Source organism: Medicago truncatula, chromosome 4, assembly GCF_003473485.1.
Source record: "Medicago truncatula cultivar Jemalong A17 chromosome 4, MtrunA17r5.0-ANR, whole genome shotgun sequence".
NCBI classification, from domain to species: domain Eukaryota; kingdom Viridiplantae; phylum Streptophyta; class Magnoliopsida; order Fabales; family Fabaceae; genus Medicago; species Medicago truncatula.
In genome coordinates, this window is record NC_053045.1 from 55,480,928 (window position 1) to 55,502,836 (window position 21,909).

Sequence of the window (21,909 nt, forward strand, 5' to 3'; positions counted from 1 at the left end):
AATAATAATTTTGCAGGGATGAATTTCCATTTTTTTTTACCAAAAACTAAAATTCAAATTCGCTATATTTGCAAGGATCAAAAGCATATTTTAACCTTTTCATAATTTTGTTTGAAGAAAGTTTTCCATAAAGACTCTCTCGAGACAATTGTTAATTTTTAGATCTGTTAGTTTAGTGTCACTAATTTCACAACATCACGGTCTGATTAACCTTTAGCTAAAATATGGTTGTAACATTAACAAAATAAGATTTTTTTTAGATATAAAAATTGCTAAAATTTGTTAATGAGAGAGACATACAATAAGTAATACGTCAGATTAACATTTTGTTATTTCTTTTGAATTACGGAAATGTGATTAAAAAATTCATGGTAGAAGTTCCTAATTTATAGGTGCGTTTGATTTGCTAAAAAAATGAAGGACAGGACAGAACAACTTTAGTTGTCCAGTGTTTGATTTGTAAAACTGTTTCAGGTACAGGACAAACCGGAGGCAAGGGACAAGACAAAATTCATATTTTTGTCCCTCACCAAACCACAACACAACTTTTTGTCCAACAAGTTGTCTAAAATACCAAAATAGCATTTTGTCCCTAAAAATTCGTATAAAACAAAAAATTACTCAATATCATAAAAAATTTGTCATGTGCTGTTCTGCCTTGTGTTGTACTGTTCTGTCCAATACTTATTGTTTTGTAAACCAAACACAATAGTACTACTTCACGTAGAAGTCAATTCTTTTTTAGTAACTAAATTAATTGTTGCGATTTTTTCTCCTTTGATTTCCCTTTGCAGTAAAATAACGAAAATCAAAACCGATGAAAGAAAAGGAACGTTCCGCGCTTTATTCGTGCGTGTGTCTGCATAACACATAGTAGAAACTAGTAAACACCAACCAACACTGAATCAAATCAAATCAAACCAAATCAATTTGAATTCAAAAATCCAAAAAATGTTCTTAGGAACTTCATCTCCACGAGCATCACCACGATCCTCATCACAACCACAGTCACCATTTTCATCATCATCATCACCACAAGAATCATGGGAATCAATGCTCCCAGGTCCATCAAGCCGCAACAACTTCGGATCCTCAGATCTAAACCCCAACGGCCTCCTCGCATTCCCTTCCGGCAGTTCAATCTCCATCGTCGACACACGGTCAATGCAACTTCTCTCTGCTTTCCCCATCCCTCCACCACCGTCCTCCGCTGCACCGTTCGTAACCTCCGTTCGCTGGATCCCTCTCCCTCTCAATCGCCACCTCCTCTCCTCCGAGCCTTCCTCCTCTCACCTCCTCCTCGCCGCCGGCGATCGTCAAGGTCGCATTGCTCTTCTTGATTTTCGTCTCAAATCCGCGATTCTATGGTTTGAAACTGATTCGAAGTTAGGGATTCAGGATCTCTGTTGGATTCAGGCGCGGCCTGATTTGTTAATACTCGCTGCGATTACCGGACCTTCTACGCTTTCTTTGTTTAACGGTTCTACTGGACGGTGTGTTTGGAAATACGATGCTTCGCCCGAGTATTTTTCGTGTATTCGTCGTGATGCGTTTGATTCGAGACGAATTTGCGCGATAGGTCTTAAAGGTTTTCTCTTATCGTTGCTTCATGTTGGTGATTCTGAGGAAAGTGTTGTTATCAAGGAGCTTCAGATTCGTACTGATTCTACTGAATTGGCCAAGCTTGAAAGAGATTTTACCGGTGCTGCAGCACCGGCTTCTGCGGCTTTTCCTCTTCATGTAGCTAGGTTTGCATTCTCTCAGCTTTGGAGGCACATTTTGTTTGTTACGTTTCCGAGGGAGTTGGTTGTGTTTGATTTGCAGTACGAGTGTGTGATCTTTGCATCGTCGTTGCCTCGTGGTTGTGGCAAGTTTTTAGATGTTTTGCCCGATCCTAGTAACGAGTGGATCTACTGTGCTCATGTTGATGGCAAGCTTAGCACCTGGAAGAGGAAACCGTAAGTGTTTCTTGTCTTAGAATTTTCTTATATTCAGACATTCGGATGATTTTTCTATCAATATCACACACATTGTCAAATACAGTCTAGTGATTGATAGTTTCATATATACTTGTGATAGAGTGATATAATGATGCTTAAATAACTCGTATATGCTGGCAGAATCTGTTGATTGTAACTAGAAGCTTTCTCTTTTATATATTAAATCTATTATTGCTACTTTTGTTTGTCAAATTTTTGGTTATTGCAAGTATTTGCGTGTTTGATAAACGTGTATGATGATACTGAAATTTGACGTGAGTTTGTCCTTTATATGAATTATCTTCCCTTGCTCCCAAGAACTGAATTTTTACGTTAGGTGGACAAATGATGAATGTTCAGAGGAGGAGATTGTATACGTGATGGTGGCTTCCTTGATTGTTATAGGGGATAAATGAGAAAAATGATTATCTCTTCCTATTGTCTTTATACTTGTCATTTGCTCTCTATAAGTTTTCCAAGGGTATTACTCATCGACGCATGCAACTCTAGGCCTGATACAGATCAGCATCATTTGATTGTTTATAACTAACTATGATTTAACTGTGTATTTCCCTTTTCTGAGCTGTTTCAGTAACCATATTGGGTTTGCATTGCTCTGTTTTATATTTTGTTAATTATTTTTAGTTTTTAATGTCATTTGACCTTTCAAAGCACTGTTGGGCCATGGGTGTACTTAAGTATATGATGCCCAAAATATCTATGCATCCAGTATATGCTACATATATTTCTGGTCTCTCACACTCCTTTCCCTCTCCAGTCTCTTCATTTCCTGAAATCAGAGTTTAGCTAATTTACTTGCAAGTGTGTTTCTCTAATAGAGTTATACTTATCTGTATGTGATCACAGTGGGGAACAAGTACACACTATGTATTCGATGGAAGAGTTAATGCCATCTGTTGGCACCTCTGTCCCTTCTCCTTCGATACTTTCCGTCGTTTTATGCCAATCAGATTCCACTCTCCAGAACATTGGCAAGAATTATTCTGATATACCCAGTTCTCCTTACCTTCATGAGGATTTTGACAATCCTTTTGACTTTTGCGACGAGTCCCAGATTATTTCTAAGATACATTTGATCTCCATATCTGATGATGGGAAAATATGGGACTGGCTCTTGACTGCTGAAGCGAATGCAGACACTCAAAAGGATGATAAGAAGCTGGGCTTAGTCAATGATGATTGCACAGTAGCATTAGATGGAGCCAATTCTAACACTATGGTATCTATTGCTGGTGGACGGGAACTAAATGTAGGCAGGCCACAGGAGCATCCCAATGATAATAGAAGCCGCCTACCAAGCTCAACGTCCAACCATGAAGAAATTTCGATGAAGGTAAGTCTGCACTCACAAACTTGCTTTGGTTTATACCCCCACCATTTGGTTCTATGGGACAGTTCAGAAGAAATTATTTAACAACATTAATTTATTTCTTAATTTGTCTATCATCACCTTAAACAGTGGTTACCTTTTTATTTTTTTTGGGGGTGTGGGGGTGGAGTGTTTATACCCCGACATACAAGTTTAATGATTTAAAAAATTGATCACTTCAATGTTTACCTGCATGCTGCGTTATTTCAAGCCCTTGCAAGCAAATACACGGTGTGCTATGATAGAATTTATTTATTTATTCATTATATAAACTAGCGGAAACACAGGCTTTTACGTGCCCGTCTATCCACTTTCTCTATTATATTTCGTTGTGTGTGCGTATGCGTATTTATATTATTGTATAATATCTTGTTTCAGTTTTATAATAATACATATGTTATCTAAACCTAATTTGAATTTGAAATAGAATTGACTTGTTAAGGTTATGTTTTTCAAGAGTAAATGTCCTAATAAAACTGATAGTTAGTTTTGGAGTAGCCTTTAATTATGGTGTAGATTTGAATTGAAAAAGAACTGAGGTGTCAAGGGTAATTTTGTCCAGAAAAGGTCTTACCAAAATTAGTATTAGTAGTTAGTGGTAAACTTTGGAGGTCTCTTTATATAATTGGTATAAAAAAATAAATTAAAATACCATGTAAAATATTATTTTGGAATGTTGTGTCATAAGACTACACAAGAAGTGTATTTATAATCACAAAGATATAGTATCTCTTAATAGTTGGGGAATATCAATCAAATCCCTAACTATATCCCTTAATAATTGCATCTACTATCTACACACAAAAAAAATGCGGTTTTAACAATATTTAGTATTAACTTGATTTTATTCACTACTTGTAGTCTGTGATATTAGTATGTCAGTAATATTTTATTGCTACTGCATCATATATTTCACCAATTTGTAAAGGAGGAACAAATAGTTGCAACCAAATATTGAAGTTCCCCATTTCCTATCAAATGTAGTTTAAAAATGTTTCATTTGTCTATTTTTTTTTTACTTCTGCTTCGTATATTCAATCAATTGGGAAAGGCTGAACCGATAGTCAAGACCAACATCTGAGGTTTCCCCATATCCTTTTATTTTTATTTTGGGGTTGGTATAATTGCTAGGAAGCTTCAAAACAATAATAGGTTAGGTGTAGTTTTGATTCAAGACCAAAGGGGGCTCGTCAGCCAAAATATTAGGTTGATTCTTGATATTTTAATGAAATTTTTATATGGTTAATTTGCAGGGAGTTTATAAGGCTAACTTAGAACATGATTTTTCATGACAGTACATCTATAGTACTACGTATTTAGATCCTATGTGGGTTAGACAAGTTATAGCAGGCATATCATTGAATTTGCCAAGTGTAAGTTAAGTAATAATATGCCTATAAAAGGGACTTCTTAGTGAACAATGAGAAGTAATTGTAATAAAATTTGTTATAATCAGATAGACATTGGAGAATGAGGAAAAGAAAAACCTAGACAGACACTCTAACCACTGAATATCCATCATATTTTATTTTCAGATTGGATTTGTGTGTGCCTGCCCATAGCTAATTCATTTGTAACTCAATTACGACAGACAAATAGTATTAAAATAAGGGAAATGCTAACTTGTGCCCTTAAGGCATTTCATGTTTTAGAAATTTTAAATCTTATATTTTCAAGACCAAATTTATGCTTTGATTCTATTTTTAACTTCTTAACTTGTGCCCTAGGCACAAGTTAGCATGAGCCTTAAAATAAAGCATTTTGTAACTCAAATATTCACAGTGCATTATATATATGGTCTCTGGATGGAATATCTCCAGATCAACTGAAAAATGCTCAAGATTAAGTTTTCTTTCGAAGCAGAGGAGAGAGAGCTAATGCAGGGTGTTAGAATTGAGTAAATATGTAGATATTCCTTATACTTACAACTTCCTAGATTAATTGTTAATATGCTTAAAATATACAACTTCCTATGTTAGTGCTTATTGATTAACCATTCAATGTATTTATTGTAAGACTATTATAAATACAAGTTGTACGATCTGAGTATATACAGACACAATTTGCAGAAATTCAAACAGGGCAAATCTACTTTAACGGTAAACATAATTTTGTTGTTGAAAATCTTAAGGCTCATTTAAGGTTATTTTAAGGTGACTTATATTATGTTTATAGTATTTTAGGATACTTCATGGGTTAATCAAAGTTATTCTGCCTATGAAAGATCTTTCTATGTGGAAAAGTTAGTTTATATTTCAGTTATGTATCCCATTCCAACGTTTTTTTTGCCTAAATGTAGATAATAGGATCATATATTCTGAACTTAGAGCTAGAGTTATCATTTGACTCATAACTGTTGCGCTTAACTGGCTCCTGGCTTATCTATGCAGGAAAACTAAGTCGAAATGCAATGTAGCACTTATTAAGATTTCCTGTGTTGGTTTCAAAATTTTGATGTTTACATCCCTTCCTTTTCCTTCTGATGCAGATTAACTTAGTTGGACAGCTTCAGCTTCTCTCTTCAACAGTGACTATGCTGGCAGTACCAACCCCTTCTCTAACTGCTACCCTGGCCCGTTAGTTCATTTTTCTATCAACTCACATATTTGTTCAAGTCTAGTACTACACTTTTATAGATGTAAATTGTAATTATGCGTACCACGTTATCTGTGTTTATTAATGGGCTAATGTCATTTGAAGGTGGAGGGAATTATCCTGCAGCAGCTGTTCCCCTGGTTGCTTTGGGAACACAGAATGGAACGATAGAGGTTGTTGATGTTTCTGCCAATGCTGTTACATCAAGTTTATGTGTACATAATGGTATTGTTAGGGGACTAAGATGGCTAGGAAATTCCAGACTGGTTTCATTTTCTTATATTCAGGTATATGATTTGATACTTTTGTTTATGGATTTATATTTTATTTTATTTCTGTAGTCCCCACATAGTCTGTTTCTTTATGTTGGGCTCATTACTGTATAATTAATGATTTGTGCGTATCGTGTATCGCTTACTTAGTTATATTTCATACTTCTGTAAAGCATTTATGCTTCTCGTTCCATCATTATGTTAACAAGCTTGTTCCATCATTATACTTTTTGACTCAGGCCAATGAAAAATCTGGAGGATATATTAACAAGCTAGTTGTGACCTGCCTTCGAAGTGGCCTTAACAAGATGTTTCGAGTTTTGCAAAAGCCAGAACGTGCTCCAATAAGAGCGTTGAGAACATCTTCATCTGGAAGGTGAATCTCAAAGCTCTATCTATGTTATGATCATTTAATTCATTACTACTTTAGTTCCTGAATCTTCCTTTTTTCCCCACTTTTATTTGTTTTCTATACTGATGTGTTGATACAAAGCATAAAAGCCCTGATGAGCATGGCTCAGAAATATAAACAATTTGTACAATCAGAATGGAATTTAGTGGTTCAATGAAAGCTAGAGTTTATATGGAAGTGAACCATACTTAGTTCAAGTATTTGTGTTTCGTATGCTACCTCTGGGATCCTAAAGGATGTAAATATGTTTCTGGGCGTGCTTTAAATTTGGTGATCTGAGGTGCAGATGAAGTGTGTTTTGGAACTCAATATCCATCTTTTCTCTTTTTTCAGATCCACCACGCTGATTGCTAAGTAATTTTTGTTTTCAAGATTTGCTCTCCTAAGGTTCTAAAACTTATTAGCAAGGGAAACAAGTTTTTTTCTTTTTTGAAGAGGGATTGTTAGAGCTGTTTGCATTTCTTTCACCCATCTTAACTGATGATTGTGATCACATCATGGTTTTCAGTAGTTTGATATCCCTAATATTTCAGGTATCTTCTAATTTTGTTTCGTGATGCACCTGTGGAAGTTTGGGCAATGACTAAGAATCCTATCATGGTATGCACATGGGACTCCCAGCCATTTAAGTTCTTCATCTTTATATCATTTTTTCTGGTATGTAATGTAATGCAATAACTGTCTGAAGTATATATGGTCTTGAGTGCAATCACATGTGAAAGTTCCGGGTGATACTTTATTTTTGTTGACTCATAATTTTGAAAGCAAAGGGCTTTCGCTAACTTTTATATTTGGTTATATCTTGTGCAGTTGTTGAAATTATAGGGTTTTAATTTAGATAAAGAGGGAAAAGAAAGAAAACTCTGAATTGTGACTTAGATTTGATATGATTGGTGAAACAAAAGAATAATCACTAACCTCTATTTATTTATACTATTCTAGAACTAGAACTGAGTCCTATCCTACTACCAACCAAGTAGGCAAACAAATCATGATGATAACTAAAATATATATAAACAAAGATAAGAAACTAATCTAAAGATGAAATCTTAAAAATGGACAAGGATGAATATTGATCTCTAAGATACTCTAAGATAATGTTGAGATATTAGAAGATATTTTCATTTTTCATATGATTTAACGTATTCTTAAAAATGGACAAGGATAAATATTGCTCTCTTAAGTCAGTATTGCAGTTTAGTATTTTAACCTCCCTGATAAAAAAATCCATTACTTGGACCCATATCTAGTTTTTCTCTAATGCTTTCTCCTTGATTGCTGGTTGTACTTGGTTCATACAAGCTACTCTCTATTCCTGATTGGTGCCTGAACTTGCTTTTCTTTTTTAATTTTGAAGCCCTTCATTTTATTATGTTTTTCGTTTTTTTGATTAGGAAGGTTGATTCATATGTCTGCAGAATAGGTGTTATATATTCTGGTTGATGCTATACGATCTTTTACCTGAAGATTTATAATGCTTGGTATCTCTATGTAGCTTAGATCATTAGCTCTTCCATTTACGGTTTTGGAATGGACCCTTCCAACAGTTCCACGGCCCGCTAAGGAACAAACATCAGGGGCTTCAGATGAGGCATCCAATCCATCAAAGACTTCCTCATCAGATTCAAGTAGGTTATTTGTTTTAAGAGCTTAAACATTACCCAAATAGTTGCTACTTGCCAGTCTAGAATTATTGGTTCTTTATTATTTTGTTAAGATTAAAAATAAGCTGATTACTAATTTTATATTTTATTAGAAGAGGGTTCAAGTGCAGAGGGATCACAAGATGATACTTCCGAAAGTTTTGCATTTGCTCTGGTGAATGGAGCACTTGGAGTTTTTGAAGTGCATGGTCGGAGAATTCGAGATTTCAGGTGTTAACACTTTTCCATTGAGAAAAAATGTGCATTACTGCAACGGGGTTGTTTATCATGATATATTGACTCCATATTATTGGCCAGTAAATTTGTTCAACCGTTATTTAATCCTCATCATTGTTGCTTCTGTAGTTATCAAGGTTTAATCCTATGTTGTTAATATTGGATAGCAGTGCTCCTTGCTGGACCCCAAAATCGTTGTAGCGGTATAGTAGATAGCGGGATAACCGCCTGTGCAAAGACTTAAAAACAGTATACAAACTAAACCTAAATCTCAATAGGATACATAAATAATCAAAGTACACAAAATTAAAGGGCTAATTGTACTTAATGATTATAACTAATTTTGGTCATTTGTCACTAACATTGAAAATAAAAACCCAATATGACTCGACACATATTAGTTTTAGTACTTAATATGGTTCGCAGAAGAAGGAGATGAGCAGAGGCAAGAGGGCCTTGGTTCTGTGTACGCAGAAGAGAACTGTTCGCGTACTCGTTGTTTGCAGGAGAACTGTTTGTGTTCTCTGTTTGCAGAAGAAGGAGAAAAACAGGCAAAATGTGAGAATTGTAGGCACTCGAGAAGAGAAATAAAGTCACTTAAAGTTCAAACAAAATGACTAATATACCCTCAAAAACAAAATAGAATGGTTATAATAGAGGGGTAATTAAGAAATTTCTTCTGCAATCCCTAATTCACAAATATAGCACTTAAGAAATTAACAAATGCGCGAACTGTGCAAATATATGCCTCGACGGCCACACCTCTTGAAAGCACATCACTGGCCAAACGTGTCGCGTCGGACACTGCCGCCACAGCGCTAGTCCGCTGTAGCATCACAATTGAAAGCATAGGGTTAATTTCTGATTTACTCCCTCCATCTTATTATGATATGTTTCTTTTAGAATTTTGATTTGTCTCAAATTATTTGTTGCTGTATAATATTATTAAGAAAACATGATTTATGTTTCTAACAATCCCAATATTAATTGCTATCGGACACTGCCGCCACAGCGCTAGTCCGCTATAGCATCACAATTGAAAGCATAGGGTTAATTTCTGATTTACTCCCTCCATCTTATTATGATACGTTTCTTTTAGAATTTTGATTTGTCTCAAATTATTTGTTGCTGTATAATATTATTAAGAAATCATGATTTATGTTTCTAACAATCCCAATATTAATTGCTATCTCAAGTACCAATACATTAATTAAACAATTGTTTCATTTAACCACTACAATAAGGGTATTTTAGGCCAAAAGAGTTGTTTTATTTTGGGGTAAAATATATATTTGGTTCTTATAAAATTTGATTTTGATCCCTATTAAATTTTTTTCCTCTTTCAGAGGGACTAAAAGCATACTATTATTTTTAAATATAGGGACTAAAATAAATTAATTTTATAAAGGAGAAAAGAGTATTTACGTCTTATGTCGTTTGGTTGTGAAAAGTGTTTTGGGTGTTTTTGCCATGATTAGCGTTTTTTGATGTTTTCATATTTTCCAGTACGGAGAAGCATTAAACCTCACTATAACAATTATTATTAATCAATCTTAGCCATTAATTGATATTAGAATTAAAGGTCAAGATGTGAAGTAACTTAACAAACTTACTCTTGGAGTCAAAATATCCCTCCTCATTACTTAACATACAACTTATTCCTGCAATTCTTCGTTTGTTTTCTTTTATCTGATAAAGTTAGCGTTGTCCACAGACCAAAATGGCCTTCTTCTTCATTTGTGTCATCAGATGGATTGATAACTGCAATGGCCTACCGCTTGCCCCATGTGGTATACATTATTACTTTAGAACTGGTTCAATGCCTCAACAATAAACCAAAATTGTTCTAAATTGGATGATGGTTTTGACTAATTAAGTTTTTCAGGTCATGGGAGACAGAATGGGGAACATAAGATGGTGGGACGTGACAACTGGACATTCTTCCTCATTCAACACTCATAGAGAGGGAATTCGTCGAATCAAATTCTCACCTTTTGTACCAGGGGACCATAGCCGGGGGCGTGTTGCTGTTCTGTTTTATGATAATACCTTTTCTGTTTTTGATTTGGTAAGATAGGATTTTACTTTTTCTGGATTATAGGTGCAGTTTGGTTTTTGTTTTATTTATATTAAATATTTGATTTTCTTTTGATAAGCGTGTTCAGAACTTTGATTAATTTGGTTTACTGGGGATTGAGCACTATGAAACTGAGCAGTCTTATGCAAGCAACTAATCTTTCCAGTTTTAATTTTGTATTATTTGATCATAGTTCTAAACATATTTTTTTGCAGGACTCGCCTGACCCCTTGGCCAATTCACTTTTGCAACCTCAATTTCCTGGAACCCTTGTGTTGGAACTTGATTGGTTGCCCCTGCGAACTGATAAGAATGATCCACTGGTACTCTGCATTGCTGGAGCAGATGGTAGTTTTCGCCTTGTTGATATTAATGTGTAAGTGCCGCAAGTTACTCTAAGGAGTCAAGAGTGATCAGCTCCTTCCTTCTTTAGTGTTATTACCAAAATATGATTGGTCTAGATGTTGTTGTTGTGGCTTAGAGCCTTAGACTACGTTGGATGCAGGAAAATGATTTTTTTTTTTGACTCAAACGTGAACAAGATTTTAGCAATTATGAAAACATTCATCTTGATATTAAAATGTTCATAAAAAAATAGCCTTAGCATAAGTAATGTCATTTCATTCAGTTGTTCCTTCATTTAGATCCTTTTGACAACAACAGCTGCTAAGCCTTTTTCTACTGGGTGGGATTAGATGTATAGGTTAGGTGTGAAAATATTGCCTCTAAATCTCTTAATGTATAGGTTGTTGCGAGAGAATATTCAGCTTGTAACCTGTAAAACAAATCATTTTCTTCCATATTAAAAGTACCTTCATAGGGATTTGGTCCTATTTTTCCTTTACAGGTTCCAATTTCTCCCATTTTCTAAGTTTGTTGAAAGGTACTCAGATGATCGCTTCTCTAGAATATCTGGTTTTGTACCTTAGACAACTTTTAAATGATATTTTTCATCAAGCCATGATTTATTTTGTGTCGATGTGCGGTGATCTCTCTTCTACTCACATAATGCTATATGTATTTGATTGGCCATGATTTCTGTTTGGACACCTTTTAGATGAGAAATCTTTGCCGGGTATGATTTTAAGATTTTATTTCCATATTGTTCGTGCAGTAGTTCCCTTCATCATCATACCTCGAATACCATTTATTTTTTATTTTCATCAATATATAGATGGTGGAAACTAGACTTCGATGGTTTAGGCATGTAGAGCGAAGACCCGTGGATTTTGTAGGAAGAAGAGTAGATTAGACGGAGGGTAGTCAAATCACTAGAGGCAGAGGTAGACTTGAGAAAACTATAAGAGAAACTACTAATAAAGATCCAGAGATTAATGAGTTGGATAGAAATATGGTATATTATAGAACATTATGGAGTCGTTTGATCCATGTAGCCCATCCCACTTAGTGGGATATAGAACATTATGACATCGTCTGATCCATGTAGCCGACCCTACTTAGTGGGATAAGGCTTGATTGTTGTTGTATATGTACATGAATATTTTAGAAATACTTCACGCAAATGATTGTTACAATATACACAATGATTTTGTATGTAATTAAATCTGTAATCATTGAATCAAGAAAACACTCTTTGAATTAATATATTATTAGTTTATCAATTAATTACTCCCCCTCTAAATTAATAAAGTTTCACAGTCCCAACATTATTAATTTATAGCGATTTTTTTTTAATGTACGTGTATCAATAGGATGAGTTAGTGGAGCAAAATTTGACCATCTATGAATGATTAAGATTTGCTCCTCTCACTCTCGGATAAGAAAGAGCCTCTCCAAGTCTCACTTGTTACATACATAACTTACATACCAAAGAGGAAGGGAAAGGTATGTAGGAAGGATTTTGTATTGGAATTGGACCTGCTTGGAATATAAAAGAAATTAGAAAATTTGAATAATTAAATATTCCTTTTCACGTGGAGTTATTTTTCAGCTCAACAAAGTGCAACTTCGATTGATATTTAGTTCATCATGTTTAACATTTTAGAGTTATGAATCTTCTGATAGAGATTCAAGGTGAATCAATCACCAAGTCTTGTTATATAGGTGCCACATGGCTAATAAAAGTTGTTTCAATTTAGGAAATTTCTATAATTGACTGACTTTATGAATGACACATACTTTTCTTTTCATGCAGAAATGACAAACGATCTGGTTCTGCACCCCGGATCAGAAAAACAAAGGAGAGATTCCGAGCAATGCCTATATGTTGTCCCATACTTCTCCCTTCACCACATGCATTGGTAATATGCCAATATTAAATTTACTGATTTAACTAAACAACCGAAATATTATATTTTCTCATTGTCTACTACCAACTATCAATGGTGGATGGCAGTTCAAGGTGGACAGCCTAAATTCTGCCATAATAATATGGTTGATGACGTTGCTACCCATGGTGTAAGCGTGGCGGTCATAATAAATAAACACACACACACACATACCAAAAAATCTGTGGAGTATAGTTTAAAAAACAAAAAATCAACAGAAGTGGATAAACGAAAGGGTAGGAAGTGTGATATACTCAAATCAAAAGCGTACTAGTTGAACAAAAACAGAACCATGAGAGCAAAATGAAGATAACAAAATGCTCAAATAAAAATTGGACCGGTGGAGGGAAAAAAACAAAATAACAAACCATAAAAACATATTTAAGATAACAGAAAGAAGAGAACAGAGTGACAAAGATAAGGAAATAACAGAAGTGTTTTTTTTTAAGATCATGAAGAAAATGAGAGGTTAGTTTAAAGTAGATGGAAGATTGAGGCTTAAGAGTTCTGATGGAGAGTGGAGGCTGAAGGCTTTCATGAGGCTACTGCTGGTTGACAGTGTAAGCACCTTAGGGTTTGTATGGGTCACATTGATTTTAGGTTGGCTTTCATGAATCTAGAAGAAAAAAAATTGCGTCAAGACTAAAATACCCTTGTGAAAAAGTAAAACATCACATTAATTGGACTAGTTGAAAGTAGTAGTTGTAGAGTAGTCTGGTGGATAGACTATTTAAATAAATGAGGGTATCATTGAAAGAAAAATATTGTCTTGTATTTTTTGAAGTATTGTCTTAGTATTTTGAAGTAACATATAATTTGAAACAGCAAGATATTCTTCACATGACCCTTATAATGAGACGGAGGGAGTAATTACTACTCTTGTATAAATATAAATTATATCAGCTCTTTATTTATTTTCAGTGTTTCATTAAATATCTGCAGGCACTGCAAATGATTTTGCAATTGGGTGTTAAACCATCTTGGTTTAATACTTGTAGTACAACCATAGGAAAAAGGCCTCACTTAATTCCAGGAGCTCCTTCACCGACGGGGGATCTTCGCACATACATGATCAACATACCACCTCTTGGAGACTCTGTGGTGCCAGAGATGCTTCTAAAAGTATTGGAACCATATCGAAAAGAAGGTTTTTATTTTCTTATGCAGAATTTCAATTATGAGAATTCTTCCACTTAAGATTTTATACTTTCAGTGTTAAAAACACTACTAATATTTCCATTTTAAGGTTGCATGCTTGACGATGAGAGAGCCAAGTTGTATGCTAGTATTGTGGATAAAGGCTGTGCTGCAAGATTTGCTTTTGCGGCCACAGTATTTGGTGAATCCTCAGAAGCTCTGTTTTGGCTACAGCTTCCTCAAGCGCTTAAACATTTGATTAATAAGTCATCAAGAAAGCCACCGTCAAAAGGGCCTACAACAGAGCCTGTCTCTGAGGTTGATGAAACATCTTTACTGTCTAGGATATCATCAAAGGGAAAACCAACGGAAGACATGGTAAGAGATGCATTGTAGGTCTTATTTATAGCATCTTTTGTGGTTCTTTCACATGACAGACCTTTTATCGTTGCACATTCAATTGTTGTTTAAAGAATTGCTGTTAATGTTGAGTTTCAAATTCTTAGTGAGTTTTGCTTTTGGATTAACAGAGTCAAGGTCAACAAAGGTTGATGGCTTTTGACCAAGAAGAGTTGTGGAAAAGTGCCAGTGAGCGTATTTCTTGGCATGAAAAATTAGAAGGTGAAGAGGCTATACAGAAACGTGTACATGAGTAAGTAAATCTATCATTTCTTCTATCATTTTATTGATATTATATGGCTTAGCTTGACTTCTTTAAGTGATTGTAGTACAAATCCATCAATTTTTTTAAGTGCTGTACTACTTAAAATCATAACGTACAAAACATTGTATTAGGTCTCACACTTCTGCGACAGAAACCATTTTAAAGTTTGTTTTCTTTAATACTTCAGGTGGAATTATTACTTTCCTAGTTATATTCTCATTTTCAATTCCTTTTGAATTTGGTGCTATCAGACTTGTATCAGTTGGAAATCTAGAAGCTGCAGTTAGTTTATTGCTTTCTACACCTCCGGAGAGTTCTTACTTCTATGTCAATGCGCTTCGTGCAGTAGCTCTCTCTTCTACTGTTTCAAGATCTCTTCATGAGCTTGCAGTGAAGGTGAGTTTAACTGGGAAGTGCATGTGTGTGTTTAGACATCAAAATACAAATTATCGTTAGTGTTCAAAAAAATATTTCATGTATTAATGAGATATATTTTATTAGGTTGTTGCAGCCAACATGGTGAGAGCTGACAGGTCACTCTCTGGCACTCATCTTCTATGTGCAGTTGGAAGACATCAAGAAGCATGTTCTCAGGTTAGGTTGCATTTACAAACACATCCAACCAAAAACAAACAATTTTAAAGCTCCCTCGAATGGTCACACCATCATAGTATGTTAATCTTATAAAGTTGTAATCAAGAGCCCGGAAGATTGATGGTCTCTTGATGATTTTGAAGTTCAAATTGTGTCAATGAAATTTTGTTTTATTCGTTTAGGTGAGAACTGGATCCACAATATAGCATATTTGCCGAACATTAAAACAGAAGGAAATAGAGTTTTTAATGTTTTGGAAGTGAAATAATTTGTTAAAGCGGTTCCTTTTCTAACTATCGCATCACTCTGAAAAAAGAGTTTTTAAAGGATTTTTTGTTAAATTGTTAAGGGTCAATGGGCTTTTACCCCCCCTGCCATTTGGGGGTCTTTTGGTATACCCCTGTAAAAAAAAAACTTGGAGATTCCCCCCCTGCCATTAGAAGATTCTTTGGTTTTGAACCCTGATAGCATGTGACTGGACAAATTAGCTTATGTGGCACGCTTACTGTGCATTGATCAATGAGGTGGCACGTTGACGTGGCTTTTTTTTTCTTTTCCAATTTTTTTTGTTACATTTGAATTTATTTTATTAAAAACTTAATTTAATAAATTAAAACATTAAAATAAAATGAAAATTGTCAAAAATTTCCTCTCTCTCTTCTCACTCCGGTGGCATTTAATTTGGGAAAGGGGAGTTGTTTCCCATCATGGGAAAGTTGATCTTAACTTTTGGATTAAATGAAGAACATGGTATTATTATGGACTCTTAACACTAGATATTTTTCAGACTCTCTCCTACCACTCTTCTCTCTCCTCCATCCCCACTTTCCTCTCTCCACCACCGTCTCAAACTTTGCATTCCAGATCTAAATTTTTGCAATACAATTTCAGTCCAGCCCATGATTTAACCATTCCTCAATTTTAATGTTGAATAAATAGTCAATGTTAAAATAGGCTGTATTTTCATCTCTCCCACCAAAGGACTTATTTATATATGATTTCAACATTGGCCGTTAAACTTTTATCCAATTATTCCTTAATTAGTCTACATGGTCAATGTCAAGTTGGATTGTGATAAAATAAGTAGGTTGTATTTTCATCTCTCCCACCAAATATCAATGAATGTACGGTTGCAGCACAAATCAATTTCTGGATAGTGGATTCAAAGTTACCTCCAGCTTTATAGATCTTCGTTTCAAAGATGCTTATAAAATTGTTGTCGCTATTAGTGATATCCAGAGGTGGTGGAGGTTACGTTACCATTTGTGGTGGCGGAGGTGACCACCGGAGTTGTTCAGTTTGCTGGTTGTGGTGAAAAGATGGAAATGGTAAAGGATGAAGACAAATGGAAAAATATAGTGTGGATAGACTATAATAAAATTAATGTTCCTCTTAAATCTAATGGCTGAAAATAACTTTCCCATGGTGGGAAACAACTCCCCTTTCCCAAATTAAATGGCACCTCTCACTCCCGTCCCCATTCTTCCTTCTCTATATGTTCTTTTTTTTCCCCTTTGCATCATCTTCATCCTTCATTTTATCCCATCTTTCTCAGATCTAACTCTCTCTTCACAAATAAAAAGTTGATGGGTTTTCTGTTTTTCTTTCATTCAATTTATTCCTTGAATTCTCCCTTTAATCTCTTCATATAATTCTCAATTAATCATCCCAAATCTATTTTAATATCAGATCCGAAAACCATGAAAACAGTACACGATTTATTTTGCTTTCTTGGGTTTTTTTTCTTCTTTGTTCATCTCTTTCCATTTTTTGGTTTCTGAGTTTGAATTAAATTCAGATTTGGAGATTAGGGTTTGAATTGAAAAGAATGAAGAAGAAAAGGAAAAGAGATTAGAAAAATAATTGGAATGATTAAGGTTTTCTAGGTGTTGTTGTTGTGTGTTATTGATGTTGTGTTGATGAAGATGATGAAGGAGGAGAGAAGAAGAGGCACTAGAGGAGAAGAGGGAGAAAAAAATTTGGAATTTTTAATTTGATGTTTTTCATGAATTCTGGTGTTTTGATGTTGTTGTTGTTGGGTTGCTGTTGTGCGTGCTGCTATGTGTTGTTGGAGAAGATTGAGGAGATTGTTGTGTTGTTGTTGTTGTTAGTGATGATGAAGGTGAAAAAAAATTCTGGGTTTGAAGGGAGATGGAGTAAAAGAGTCAGGAAAAAAAAAATCTGGAAAAATAATGATAGAAGGAGATTGAAAAAGAGAGTGAGTGGGGAAGAAGATGAAGATGTAATTGATTTTTTTTTTTTAATTCTATATATATGTGAGGTAATAAAAAAAAAATTTAATTTGGCATTAAACAAATTACCAAATTAAAAAAATTTATTTGGTATTTTAGTTATTTCACATCTTAAACATGATTTTTTTTTTTAAATTTATTATATGTGCCATGTGGAATTTAAAAATAATCAAAACTAAAAAAAAATTACACATCAGCGTGCCACATCATCTCATTAATCCAGTCATATAGCTTGGGGGTATGAACCAAAGAATCTTCGGGAATCTCCAAGTTTTTTTTCCTAGGGGGTAAACCAAAAGACGCCCATATGGCGGGGTTGTTAATATTTGAACTTAGGAGTCTTGCTTGCACTGTTATCTACTACTTTTACACCGATAGTCGCTTGAGAATCAAGTCCAATATCATTGTCTAAAACATCTTCAACCGTGGCATTCCAAAATAAACAACCTTGACAACTGAAATCTGCATATTCCAAGCTTAATTTGATCTTAGTGGCAGAAGCTGGTAGGCATTGTTACACACATATTAATAATTAAAAGATACACTTGGGAGTTTTATTATATTACATTTTATCAGAATTTGGCTAGACAAGAGGTAATGCATCTCCTTTAAGTTATGGGTTAAATATGTTTCTGGTCCCTATAAAACTGGGAACTTCTAAGTTTAGTCCTTACTTAATTTTAATAGTTTTTTTAGTCCCTACCAAAAAAAATTACTTATAATTTTAGTCCATGCTAATACGAAGTTTGTTTAATTATACTTAAACTCTAAATTTTGAGCGAATATTTTGAGACAAGTTTAGAATACTATGAAAGGTTCATTTACTAAAATTTAGAATTTTTAAAAATGAAATGAATTAAATATGTATTTTTTAAAATGACAAAACGTCAAGATAAAAGTAACAAAAATATGGACGTAGAAATCAAATTTTGCGATAATTTTTTGCGGAGGAACTTTTAGTATTGTTCTTAACACGTCTGCAAAAGCATTTTCGAAAACTTAAGAGTATAAGCATAATTAAACAAATTTGAATTGAGTAATGACTAATACTACGTGCAGAAATTTTTTATAGGGGCTAAAAAAACTATTAAAATTAAGTAAGGGCTAAACTTAGAAGGTCCCGATTTTATTGGGACCAAAAACATATTTAACCCTTGAGTTATTTTTAAGTTTCACTATGGTTCCTTAAGTCTGTTTTGTTTCATTTTGGTCCCTTAAATTACAAGTGTTATACAATTTGGTCCCTTATGTTTGTTTTGTTACATTTTGGTCCCTTAAGTTATGAACATTGGACACAGTTACAAATATGAAGATATTTTGGTCCCTCATATGAAGGACTAAAGTGTTTAAAGTTTGTAACTTACATATGAAGGATCAAAATATTTATTTAATATTAGTAAGTTACATGACGAAAATGAAACAATTTTTTCAAGGGACCAAATTGTCTACCGTTTGTAATTTAAGGGACCAAAATGTAACGAAAAAACTTAAGGGACTAAAGTGAACTTCTAAAAACAACTTAAGGGACCAGGAATATAATTGAGACAACATTTAACTATTGAAACATCCAATTTAGAGTACCTAGAGCCCAACGATTGAGGTTCTCCCAGGGACAATTAGAGTAAGTCCCTTTGACAAGATACAAGTAATTCCTTGTACTTCAGATTGATGCATGTCAATCTGCTGGGTGTAAAATGGCCTTCCTTACTACTTTGCTTTGAAATGCTTTTTTTTCTTTTCTAGGGCATGTTCAATTCAGGCACTTTCTGGAAAATATATCAAAAGTGAAAACTTTCTGGATGTTTTCAGTATATATTTTTTTTCCAAAGCTTTTTCAAATTTAAAAAATTGACAGAAATGTCATCAATATGATATGATTGATTTACTTAGAGAAGTGTATTGTCATACCTATGCAGCTACAAGATGCTGGATGCTGGTCAGATGCTGCCACCTTAGCTGCCACTCACTTAAAAGGATCAGATTATGCAAGGTTTATACTCTTTCTCAATAACATATGTTTTGTTCATATTAATTATAATTTTTTTAATCTATGCATGGGGTGAAAGTAACATTCATGTCATAACCCCATCTGCAATTTGAAGAATAACCACCGGTCTCTTGCTGAATGAACAAAAAATAAATCCTTGCCAGTATTTCAGATATCATCTATCTGTAACATACTGTCCTGTTGTCTTATTTTATGAAGAATCTGAATTTTCCTTTTTGGTTAACGGCATAATGCAAGTGGCCAATTTTCTTGAATCATTTTCCGTTCTACATAATTTTGAAATGGCTTTCCAAGATGATTAATATCTGCATTTATATGAATGAAAAGGTTATTTGAATTGTACACTATCTTGACCAGGAGATCTTACATTTTGTATTCTTGCAGAGTGTTGCAAAGATGGGCTGGATATGTCCTGCACAGTGAACATAATATCTGGAGGTACCGCTGTTTAATTTTTCCTTTTTATCTTAACTCTACCACTATTCACTCCATTTTAACTCAAATGACCCAATGCAGGGCTCTGATTTTGTATGTTGCCGCTGGTGCACTACAAGAAGCATTGGCAGCTCTTCGCGAGGCTCAGCTACCCGATACAGCTGCAATGTTTATACTTGCATGCCGTGAAATCCATGCAGAGATTATTTCTGACTTAGGTATTACTGACGATGAATCAAGTTCATCGGTTAATGATAGGATACTAAACTTGCATGCTTTAGATCCTGAAAATGAAGATGTAGTTGCGGTTGATGAATACTTTGTGCAATACCAAAGAAAATTGGTGCATCTATGCATGGATTCACATCCATCCTCTGACTAAGTATAGGGCTTGTGAAATATATTCAAATTATTCATTTATATTCAGTTAATTGATTACTCTGGCTGAAAAGAAAGTTGTAGGCTGATATCTGTTGCAGTACTGCCTGCATTCTTTAGCGTCAAAGGTTCAGATGCTTTCGTTTCCTAAGTTGTTGTCACAAGAGTATTAAGACGAAATGGCGTAGGATGACATGCAATCTTTTGAGGTAGCAAGATGCCAGAATCTTCTATGAAAACAATCCTCTTTGATGGCAGTGAATACATGAACTTTCTGAAGTTTACATTGCAATCACATAGGCAGGTGTCCCATTGTAGATCGTATATAAAATTTTGTAGGCAACAAATCAATTAATTGTATTTATATGTTGTGACAGGACTCCACACTGATTATGGTTGCATCGATCTATGTTTACACATGTTACATCGGTGTTGGATAAGTTCGCGAACTTGTATAGTATAGTTGATTGTATCTTGTGAACATAGTAATTTCCATACCTTGGAATATATGACCAGCTGATTGATGTTTGGTTCTTTTACTGCTAAATAGTGATTAATCTTAAAATTGCCGAGAACAGGTCAAAACCAATCCTAGACCGGTGAAAATCGATTGTGGTAAGTTTGGATTGATTTTCCTTCTCAGTATTATTATTATTTTGTTTAATTCAAAGTAGTCAAATAAATATCTAATGATAAGATATAAAACTTTATATCATTTGAGTTTTTATGTTTTATATCTTTTTACCTCAAAAAAGAGATAATTGTATCTTTTTATTTTTATTTTTTATCTTTAAAAACATTTATACGTTGACTATTTTTTTTGGTTACTATGCGGTTGACTATTTAATGTCAATTTTAAAATATAACGTCCAAAAAAAAATATATAGTTTGCTAGAACACACCCACTAGTTTTTATGTGGCAGGTTTTAGCAAAGCTACACCTTAAGGTGTATTTAATCACTTTTTGGTTATTCACTTGCTAAAATACTCTTTCTAAAAATATTTTAGCATATGCCTATAGGATTTGTTAGAACACATCCACTTGTTTTTTTTTAGAAGGTGTGTTATATCAACAAACACCTTAAGGTGTATTTATTAACTTTTTAGTTATAACTTGCTAAAACACTCCCACATAAAAACTAGTGGGTGTGTTCTAGCAAATCATGTATATATAAAGCTATATATATATATATATATATATATAGCTTTAATTAATTAAGGCTGCGCATTCTGTTATCCGTTGGATTTTTAAAACATGAATAGGGTGCATTCACGATTCTGTTGTCTTAATGAAAAAACAAAAGCCTTTATATTTTGTGGATTAAAACGTGAATTTTAATTGATTTAACAAAATGATTTTTGTTGTTTTATTTTTTATTCTAATAGCTTTGCTAATCTTTGCTTAAAAAAAAGCTCTACTCAATTAGGTGCTTCGTGGGTTCTAACATCTTCTAGTTTATGCTTGATTTAAATTTAATTTTCAACAGTATTTATAGGAAGGTTTCTGAAGAAATGAAATGAAAAGATGGTGCGTAATTCTCCATTTGG

The 21,909-nt window shown here is 34.0% G+C and overlaps 1 protein-coding gene across 3 annotated transcripts; it reads left to right on the forward strand.

Moving 5' to 3' along the window:
- Positions 1-813: 813 nt before the first annotated feature.
- On the forward strand, positions 814-20,908 carry LOC11444955 (WD repeat-containing protein 11). Of its 3 annotated transcripts, XM_039832751.1 has the most exons (21): positions 814-1,958; positions 2,847-3,333; positions 5,858-5,945; positions 6,070-6,251; positions 6,476-6,612; positions 7,182-7,248; positions 8,144-8,276; positions 8,405-8,522; positions 10,243-10,318; positions 10,414-10,596; positions 10,821-10,981; positions 12,761-12,866; positions 13,836-14,040; positions 14,140-14,408; positions 14,561-14,682; positions 14,946-15,090; positions 15,196-15,288; positions 19,457-19,530; positions 19,933-19,986; positions 20,065-20,201; positions 20,463-20,908. In XM_039832751.1, the coding sequence occupies exons 1-21, from the start codon at positions 952-954 to the stop codon at positions 20,510-20,512; spliced, it is 3,894 nt and encodes a 1,297-aa protein (XP_039688685.1). In that variant the 5' UTR covers positions 814-951; the 3' UTR covers positions 20,513-20,908. The 3 variants fall into 3 exon arrangements, with proteins under 3 accessions (XP_039688685.1, XP_024637074.1, XP_003609372.2); XM_024781306.2 differs by having other exon boundaries at positions 8,408-8,522; positions 20,065-20,908; XM_003609324.4 differs by having other exon boundaries at positions 815-1,958; positions 20,065-20,908.
- Positions 20,909-21,909: the final 1,001 nt, after the last annotated feature.

Coding starts and splice junctions, on each gene's coding strand:
- LOC11444955 (XM_003609324.4), top strand. CDS start 952: ATGTTCTTAGGAACTTCATCTCCACGAGCATCACCACGATCCTCATCA. Junction 10,597..10,820: donor CCTTTTCTGTTTTTGATTTG/GTAAGATAGGAT, acceptor ATTTTTTTGCAG/GACTCGCCTGACCCCTTGGC. Junction 14,683..14,945: donor ATACAGAAACGTGTACATGA/GTAAGTAAATCT, acceptor TGGTGCTATCAG/ACTTGTATCAGTTGGAAATC.